A 10389-nucleotide genomic window follows, 5' to 3' on the forward strand; every position below is an offset into this window, starting at 1 on the left:
CATATTTTGGGCAAAAATAACAAAACAAGATGGATCAAATATTTGATTAATCTGAACGTACCTTTAAAAAATCTCAAATTGTTTTCCATACCACACCCCCAAGTTGATCAATTACTTTCAAAACAAAAAAAAAATTATTTTGAACATCACTGTAGGTATAAACTTAGATTGATTAGTAGTTGTTTGTAGCGACATTGCTTTAATGCACTATGATAAGACTCACAGCGTGTTGTCCAGCCTATCAAATAAACCCATTGAGAGACAATTCTTATCTCCAGAATATAAAATCAAGTATATTGCAGTCTAGGTATAAATATCTCGGAGACGCTTTAGAAGCCAATAGTTAGTACAAATAAATTGGGAAAGTCTGAAAGGTAGTGCTGATCTGGTGAAAATTTTATATATTGAAGGAAGTATGCAACTCTTTGCGCTGATAATCGTTTTGTTATGTGGGTTGGCCACATTACACGCCCACTTTATTACCAACGAAGTATTTCTGGATGACTATTTCGGCGGTTTTGACAACTACAACTATAACTGGCAGGAACAAAGTGATGAAACTAGAAATAGCAGAGAACTAAATGCTGATATAAGTTCAAAAAGTTTTGAGAATAAGGATCATCAAGATGGTGACGATGATGATAAGAGAGAAAAAAGTTCTGAGGAGTCAACAAGCGTCGTTGCTAGTTTTGTACAACCTAATGATGAAAAAAATTATCAAAATCACAATTACTTCTCCTTGTATGCCCCTGCCTATAGTTACGGCAACTTAGAGGACATTCACAAGGGCCATAGCAATGAACACCTTATTATGGGCCACGATGATAGTGAGGAAAATGAAAACCACAACTCCAATAGTAATGAAAGTACCGAAACAAACTTAAAAGATCATCAAGATGGTGACGATGATGATAAGAGGGAAAAAAGTTCTGAGGAGCCAACAAGCGTCGTTGCTGGTTTAATACAACCTAATGATGAAAAAAATTATCAAAATCACGATTACTTCTCCTTGTATGCCCCTGCCTATAGTTATGGCAACTTAGAGGACAATCACGATGATGGTGAGGAAAATGAAAACCACAACTCCAATAGTAATGAAAGTACCGAAACAGACTTGAAGGATCACCAATATGGTGACGATGATGATCAGAGGGAAAAAAGTTCGGAGGAGTCAACAACCATCGTTGCTAGTTTAATACAACGTTCTGTTGGAAATAACGATCAAAATTTCAATTATTACTCTTTCTATGCCCCTTCCTATAGTTATGGCAACTTAGAGGACACTCAGATGGATCATAGTAATGAACACAGTGTAAGGAATATTCTTAATTTCGGCAACAATGTTGGTGAACAAGACGAAAACCACAACTCCAATAGTAATGAAAGTACCGAAACAAACCTAGAGGACAAGACTCATTTAGAAGAAGATGGCAACAGTAATAAAAACGAGGACGAACAACATCACAATGTGAGGCCTCTACTGCTTGTATTCCCTACCTTATTTAAGGCTATAGTTAGTGACGCTCACAGTGATGAGAGTACCGAGACTCCCACAGCAGATGGGTATGAAGCCAGTCTAGAGTATACCACTGACCCGAGTCCCCATCCAGAACGAACGCATCTCTTGATGCAGCTGTCAAAATCTTCCTCAAATGTGGATTTGTTGGCTAACGAATTTGCCGAGAATATTGCGGAATTCAAGCTGGTCTATGGAGATACAAACCTATTGCTATCGAAGATGCAGGAAGGAATGGCAAGAATCCAAGGTAATTTCGAAAATGCTGCCAACTCCAACACCGATTATAATGGCGATGAACATAAAACGCTTATGAACAATATTGCCAATATGCTGACGAAGATTGATGAAACTCGATCGCGAGTAATGGATATGCAAAGTGCAGCGCAACGCCTTAACTACCATCGATTACTAGAAGCCCTGCTGCAAGAAATTTATGTTAAGGATAAATCTACAGACTATTACAGCTACAATACTCAATATAGTAGATATAGTTCGTCTTATATCTCATGAGCAGTGTTACCACTGAAAAAATAGATTCCCTACCAAAATTTGAGAAAAATCCTACCAAACCCGACCAAACAATCTAAAATGCGGTTTATGTTTTTATGTCCACCACCGAAGATCCAGGCCATTTGACCATTCAATTTCCAGTCCATCAAATGATATTTTTCAATCCTACAAAGAATACATACTAATAGATCGTTATATTCATATACGATCTAGACATGTCAGTCCGTCTGTTTGCTGAAATCAAAGCCTGAAGTTCAAAGATGGCCTAAATCTTGATATAGCACCCTATATACCGATCTCCCCATAAGAAATCTTGAGTTCTTAAATTTTCAATTCAATCTTAGTATAAACCGAATCTGACCTTATTTGTATGCATCTGGCATATGTCTCTGTTTTCCGCCTTTTTTATGAACAATTTATGAAATTTGGAAGAGATCGCCTAACAGTCGTACGAGTTACAGACAATATCATAATTTAGCCCCCTTTTCCTGAAATTTGAAGTAGTGAGACCCCTTATAACAGTATTTAGACCCTCGCCGTTTAAGGTTTTATTCTCCACGAATACAAAGCATCGACAAGAAGTGAAATAATTTTGAGTTATCCTCGGCAATTCTTTCAGCACACGCAAATGGGTTTTTAAATGACGAAAACACCTACCAAAAATTGAGGTCACCCTACCAACCTAGCAAGGGAATAACAACCAACCAATTTTGGTAGGAACCTATTCAAAACGGCAACACGGTCAATAGAATAATGAAAGTGTTTACAAAGCATATATTTGTAATAGTTTTGAATAATAGGAATGATCTGTAATTGAAATAAACTCTTCAGTATGTGAGCGCTATTTATGTTCCCATTAATTCATAAAAATTTTTATACCCATCACCGTAGGATAGGGGGTGTACTCATTTAGTTAATCCATTTGCAACACATCGAAATATCAATTTCCGACCCTACAAAGTGTATATATTTCGGATCGTCGTAAAATTCTAAGACGATTTAATGATGTCCGTGTGTCTGTCCATCCGTCTGTTATAATCACTCTAGAGCCTTCAAAAATTGAGATATCGAGCTAAAATTTGGCACAGATACGTCTTATTGATGCACGCTTGTTAAGTTCTTGAGCCGGCCAAATCGGACCCTATTTGGATATAGCTGCTATATAGACCGATTTTCCGATAAAAGGTCTAATACCCATAAAAACTTTATTTTTCTTCGGAAATTTGAAACAGTGAGTAGTTTAAGGCTTCCCAACAACTGACCCAAATATGGTTCAGATCGGACTATATTTTGGTTTAGTTACCATCTAGACCGATCTCCCGATAAAGGGTCCGAAGACCATAAAAGCTTTATTTACTTCCCGATTTCGCTGAAATTTGCAATAGTGGGTTATTTTAAGCCTCCCGATATCTGACCTAAATATGGATTAGATCGGTTTATATTTAAATATAGCTGTCATATGGACCGATCCCTCGATAAAGGGTCTGAAGGCCATAAAAGTTTTATTTTTAATCCGATTTCGCTGAAATTTGGAATAGTGCGCAACATCCGACCCCAATATGGTGCAGATCGGACTATATTCAGATACAGCTGCCATATAGACCGATCCCCCGATAAAGGGTCTGAAGGCCATAAAAGCTTTATTTATTTCCCGATTTCGCTGAAATTTGTAATAGTGTGTTATTTTAAGTCTCCCGACATCTGACCTAAATATGGTTTAGATCGGACTGTTGTTGTTGTTGTTGTTGTAGCAGTTTATTGTGTTCTATCTTTCGTCTGCTTGACACTTGATCTTTCGTCTCTGTTAAGTGTCAAGACCCAGGAACTCTGCGACTAAGATGGGGTGCGTCCACAGGGATCTGGGTCTGGCCGGGCAGTTAAAAAGGTGACGTGTATCGTGCGGTCCCTGGTTACAATCGGGACATACATCTTGCACGTCGGTATCAATCCTAGCTCTGTGAGAATTGAGGCGGCTGCATCTGCCGGAACGTAATTGAGCCAGAACCCCTCTGGTTTGCCGGGGGAGGTCGATTTCTTCGGGTGCAATGGGTGGCGGTCGTTCTGCAAGGACTACGTTCACCCGGTAGCCAATTACCGTGTCTGCATGAATGTTGTTCAGACCCGCTTGATATGCCGCTTGATCTAGAGGTTCTCTCTTGTAGCGCTGAACCTGACGCTCTAGATCGTGTAGATCTACCTTAAGGCTTCTGGGCGGTGGGTATTTATCCACAAGATGATGATTTGGATGGTTTCTGCGATAACAGCCCAAAAGGTATTGCTTAGACAGCATGTAGTTGTGTCTTCGCACAGGTAGGATCTTTGTCTCCTGATGGAGGTGGTCCACATGAGAACTGAGGAGACAGCCCGTCGCAGTTCGGAGGGCGGCATTCTGACAGATCTGAATATTATTCCACTGCGTGTCACAAAGTTGACTAGACCACACTAGCGCTGCATAACTTACCAAAGACCGGCCAATTGCTTTGTACGTGGTCAATAAGGTTTCTTCATCTGCAACCCAAGTGCTGCCAGCAAGTGACTTGAGGACCTTGTTTCTACTTTTGACTTTATTGCAGATTGCTGTGGCATGTGAGGAGAATGTGTAAGAGCTGTCAAATGTGACGCCAAGTATTTTGGGACACTTGATGGTCGGAATCATTTCTCCATCGACCATCACAGTATTCACCTCACGCGTATTTGTAGTGAACAGTGTGGATATCCCCCACAAAATCTTCAGCCACATCGGACTGTATTTAGATATAGCTGCCATATAGACCGATCTCCGATAAAGGGTCTGAAGGCCATAAAAGCTTTATTTATTACATGATTTCGCTGAAATTTGAAACAGTGAGTAGGTTAACACATCCCAACATCCGACCTACATATGGTTCTGATCGGACTGTATTTAGATATAGCTGCCATATAGACCGATCTGCCGAATAATAGAAGACGCATCGCTCTCAGGTTTATTGAGAGGCTTGATGCGAATGATCCTAAGACTGTCACTAATAGGGAGATAGATTCCCTAAAATAAGCTCGGGATTTCGCTGTACAGGCAACCCTAAAGACACCTGGAGGGCATCCCATGCCTAAAGGAACTAGGGCGAACAACAGTAAGATGGGTCCAAGAACCTTTGCTAATGTCGCTAGGGACAGTTTGGTGATGTCAGTTGTCGGCAAAGGAGAAAAACAGGGCTGCTTATCTAGGAATAATTAGAGTGGGATAGTCAATGGACTGTCATCAGTATTCTCCCATGTCCTTGTGGAATTTGCAGGTTCTCCTCCTGTTTGTATCGAGGCCGATTCAGAATAATAGCCTTCGGCGATCAACGCTCAATTGAAATGCATCGTTGTGCGCTAAAAAAAGATTGGTAAGATCTAGCCAGGTCCAGCACTAGATTTAGTCAAGAAGGAAGATATTCTTTCTCGACCAATGCGCATGCTTGGATACCAAGGATTCCTTGGAAGACTAAGGACATGTAATCCCAATCTTTCAACCAAAAAGCAAATTTTGCCCATGAACATTCCACTAAGGAATAGGAGCAAACTTCTTACATATCAGTGCAGTCCGATTCAAGTTTTTAGCTCAACGTTTAAGGGCCTCCCTTTTGTAGCCGAGTCCGAACGGCAAGCCGCAATGCGACACCTCTTTGGAGAGATGTCTACGTACCTCACAAATGTTGCCAGCATTAGGAAAACCACAGTTGAAAAATTTTTCTGATAGTCTCGGCAGGATTCGAACCCAGGCGTTCAGCGTCATAGGCAGACATGTTAACCTCTTCGCTATGGTGGCCACTTTCAACCACCGACTGGGAAATTGGTAGATTGGATGAGGCTGATAGTGACTGGAGGCATGCAGTATTCGTACTAAACTCCGGCTGTCTCACAGACCTCAACAAGTCTGAAGGGGTTGTATCCTACGGATTCAACAAGTTGAAACTGAAGGTGTATAGAAGCGGTGGGGTTGGCGAATCAGGAGACGACACAGCAGTTGTTGCTGAACAATCGCCTGAGGAAATATCGATCACATCGCTAAAGTCTGGCGGATTGCAGGAGACTGAAAATCCCACTGCCAAGACAGGAGGGGATGGCATCGATACGGGACCCGACAAGCCCTGTGTGGGTGGGTCGCAAAGTTGGACTGAGCTCAAAGTGCGCACCTGCGGGGAAGAACGGAACTAAAAAAGTACTTCGACAGCAGCAGTTAGTGAAGCATCTAAGGAGAAATCGTCCACCCCGCAAGTACCCAGTGTCCTGAGAAGAGTGGTTCCACAGCTTTATCACCAGCCCCTGGATGCGTACGGAAGCTAATCATGGTAAGTTCTATCGAATCTTGTGAGGATGAACTCCTGATGGAGTCAGAAGATTAGGCTAACACATCAGTGTTGGAAGTTCTGAATCCTGACTATGATCCGGTTTCTGCAGATAAATCTCCACCATTGTAAGGCCGCTTCGGCGGCACTAAAGGTCCTCCTGATGGCTAAGGGACTTGACGTGGTTCTTTTCCATTAACGATGCGTGTGTGGAGGAATGGTTCGTGGACTAAGAATTCCGGAATTTAAACTGCTCAAAGTTATGGGGAATGGGAGAGACAGAACCTATATTCTTGCAAAGAGTAGTCTAAATGTTTTTCTTCTTCCGTCGCTAAGCACTGAAGATTTGATAGTAGCCAGCCTTGAAATAAACAAGTCTCATTACTGGCTGGCTATATATGGCACGAGTTGCCGCCTTCAAACCTTAAGTCGCTGGTTAAAACTGCTTCTGTAGGGAAGAAAAGCCTCATTGTAGGAAGTGATGCTTATAAGTTGCAATCTGGCGATTTGTAATAAAGGGGATAAACCGACCTTTATTACCAGGAACAGGCAGGAGGTACTAGATATTGCCTTTGTATCGGAAGATATAAGATATGACAACAGCTTCTCTGATCATCGTTATATTAGTTTCAGCCTTGGAGAAAATACTGAAGGTCCCTCGGCTAAACAGAAGAAAGGCGGATTGGGATAAATTTCTGCACCACTATCCCTTCTAGACTAGAAAAGGAAGTGGAAACTACAGAGGATAAAGCCATAGTGGTCAAGCGGATCATGAAGGCCCTGAATGACTCGCTTGTGTCAGCATGCCCTAGTGCCAAGCCAAGGGGCAAACAGCGACCGCCATGGTGGACCCCAGAGCTGGTTGGTCTAAGGAAGGGCTGCAGAAAACTCTTCAACAAAGCAAAAGCTACAAGAGCACCACACTATCTGGACATCTATAAAGCTGAGCTAAGAAAATATAAGGGCGGGCTGAGAAAGGCTCAGAACAAACCCTGGGTAGAATTCTGCAGCTCCGAGGAGGATACATCTGAGGCCTCTAGGCTAAGAAAGACTCTAACCTCGAGACCTACTACGGTGGGGTATATCCAGAAGTCAGAGAATATATTGACAATGTTTAGTGAGGAAACACTAGAATTACTCGTTGATACACATTTCCGGAAAATTCTCCAACGAACAAGATGACGCCAGAAGAGGTTGTCACTGATACTCATTTGTCGGACTTTATTAGGGAAATTGTGTCTGAGCCGAAAATTCTTTGGGCGATAAGAAGTTTCGACTTCTTTAAGTCGCGAGGCCCTGATGATGTATCACCGCATGAATTACAAGCGGTGTCTGATAGATTGGTTCTCCGACTTAGGGAGATATACTCTGCTTGTATCAGAATGTCATATATACCTGTGGGATGGAGGGACACGAAGGTCATTTTCATTCCGAAAGCAGGAAAGCCCTACCACACGAAGGCGAAAGATTTTCGTCCTATTAGTCTGCCATCCTGTATGCTGAAGACTCTTGAAAGGTTGATAGAAACATATCGCAGGGCAAAGATCCCTGGAGATCGCTTGTCGCTGCAGCACCATGCATATAGTAAAGATAAATCCACTGAAACAGCCCTTTACGACCTAGTCGGCTTCATAGAGGGTTCTCTCGCTATCAAGGAATATACAATGGTAGCGTTTCTTGACATTGAAGGTGCTTTCAATAAAGTAAAACCGACGTCAATCATGGGGGGTTGGAGTTTCTAGGCATCAACTCTACCATAAGAAAGCTTATTAATAAATTACTAAAAGATGCATTACAGCAGGTTTGGGATCTGTGGATCTAAAAAGATGGGTCAGTAGAGCAACACCTCAGGGAGGTGTACTGTCTCCTCTACTTTGGAATATAGCCATTAACAATATATTATTGTCTCTGGAAGAAAAAGGTGTAAAAGTGGTCGCGTATGCTGATGACGTGGCAATTGCGGTTAGGGGAAAGTTTCCCAGCACTCTAAGAGATATACTTCAGGAAGCTCTAAGTGCAACAGCAAAGTGGGCTACCGAAAGTAATCTGGGTATAAATCCGTGCAAGGTAGAGGTAGTTCTTTTCAGCAGGAGATCAAGTTGCTACAGTGGAACCTGTCTCCTTGGGTGGTGAGAATGTTCCATTTACAGAAAGCGCAAAATACCTGGGAGTTTTGCTAGATAGGAAATTGAACTTCAAATCCAACATTTTGGAAAGGGCAAGAAAGACAACTCTTGCCCTATACACTTGCAAGAGAGCTATTGGCAAAAGTTGGGGGCTTAGACCGCGTGTCATGTATTGGGTATATAGTGCAGTTGTCGGACCTATATGCTCTATGGTGTTGTGGTCTGGTGGACGGTGCTTCAAGAATCCACCTACTGCTCAATACTTAGCCGGATCCAAAATATGGCTTCTTTGTGCATCACAGCCGCACGTACGACGACATTATCTGATGCACTGAATTTAATGCTTCGTCTTATGCCTCTGGACATTGTGGCTACCCAAATTGCAGCGACCATTGCCGTGAGGTTAAGGGAGCTTTCTAATTGGTCATGAGGCGGCTACGGACACTGTGTTTTCCTTGGTACAATATCCGAGGTACCCTACCTGAGCCTCTTTTTTATAAATATTACTGTACCTCTATTCCTGATAGAACCGATTGGAACTACGATTTCCCTGGTAACAGAAGTTAAATAGACTTCTATAGGGATGGTTCCAAACTGAACGACCAGATGTGCTTTGGGGTGTACTTTAAAGATCTAGAACTGGTCATATCGAAAAGGTTACCCGACCACTGCAGTGTGTATAAAGCAGAGATATTTGCATTTAAGGAAGTGGTGGAATGGCTAAGATATAATGTCATTACGAAGATTGGCATAAATATCTTCTCAGATAGCCAGGCAGCCATTAAATCCCTGGAGAACGTATTTCTGAACACAAAAACCGCCCTCGACTGTCGCAGATCTCTCAACGAGATGGCTGAGCAATTCAAAATTCACCTGGTCTGGGTGCCGGGCCACAGAGATGTCTCAGAGAATTCTAAAGCGGATGAGCTTGCGAGACTAGGAACTACCCTACACATTCCAGGGGCACCGGTATCTGTGGATATGGGTCTAAGTTTTCAGGACCAGGCTCGAAGGACAACGAATGATAGGTGGTCACAAAGAGGGGGGTGTGAGCATGTGGCCTAATCTAGACTTAAAGAGGTCTACTGCTTTGCTGTCATTGGCTAAAACAGACGTCTCAGTCATTGTGTCCGTCATGACAGCTCACTGTCTAATCGGAAAACATGCTGACAGACTGAAGGTTGCCAGCAATGACCTTTGCAGAATCTGTGAGGTCATCGAAGAAGAAGTGATTATAAAACACCTTCTGTATGTGTGTCCCGCACCAGCAGCTGGAAGGAGTTCCCTTTTAGGTTCTCATTTCTTCGAGAACCTGTATGATTTAGCGGATAATCAGCATTTGGGCGTTATGACCGGTCACCACCCGGTTTATATGGCAGCTATATCAATACATGGACGGACGGAGGGACGGATGGACATGGCTAGATCGACTTAAAGTGGCATGACGATCAAGAATATATATACTTTATGGGGTCTCAGACGCATATTTCGAGGGGTTACAAACAGAATGACGAAATGAGTATACCCCCATCCTATGGGTATAAAAAGAAAAAATATCTGAAAAGCTGACATATTAATTCTTTGTTTTCGCTATATTTGAGGAAATTGTAAATTTCAGTATAATAAATTATTTCTTGAAATATCAAATATTAGAGTGGTGTTAAATACAAACAAACTCGGATTCCGAATAGAAACGGATTCATGCATGGAACAGAAAAATATGTTTTTATTTGAAGTTGCAGATTTTTATACCCTTCATCATAGGATTGGGGTATACTTATCTAGTCATTCCGTTTGTAACACCTCAAATATAGATCTAGGGCCCCATAAAGCATATATATTTTTGATCGTCTAGAAAATTTGATTAGAACTAGCCCTGTACGTCCGTCCGCTTGTCGAAATCTCAATAGCGGTCGGACGTGTA

At 42.1% G+C, this 10389-nt stretch overlaps 1 protein-coding gene across 1 annotated transcript; it reads left to right on the forward strand.

The window, feature by feature from the left end:
* The first annotated feature begins 415 nt into the window (after positions 1-415).
* Positions 416-2029, forward strand: LOC106088442 (probable serine/threonine-protein kinase clkA). The gene has a single exon (XM_013253966.2). It carries the CDS (start codon positions 416-418, stop codon positions 2027-2029), a length of 1614 nt encoding a protein of 537 aa, XP_013109420.2.
* The last annotated feature ends 8360 nt before the right edge of the window (positions 2030-10389 follow it).

This window comes from Stomoxys calcitrans, chromosome 5, assembly GCF_963082655.1.
Source record: "Stomoxys calcitrans chromosome 5, idStoCalc2.1, whole genome shotgun sequence".
NCBI classification, from domain to species: domain Eukaryota; kingdom Metazoa; phylum Arthropoda; class Insecta; order Diptera; family Muscidae; genus Stomoxys; species Stomoxys calcitrans.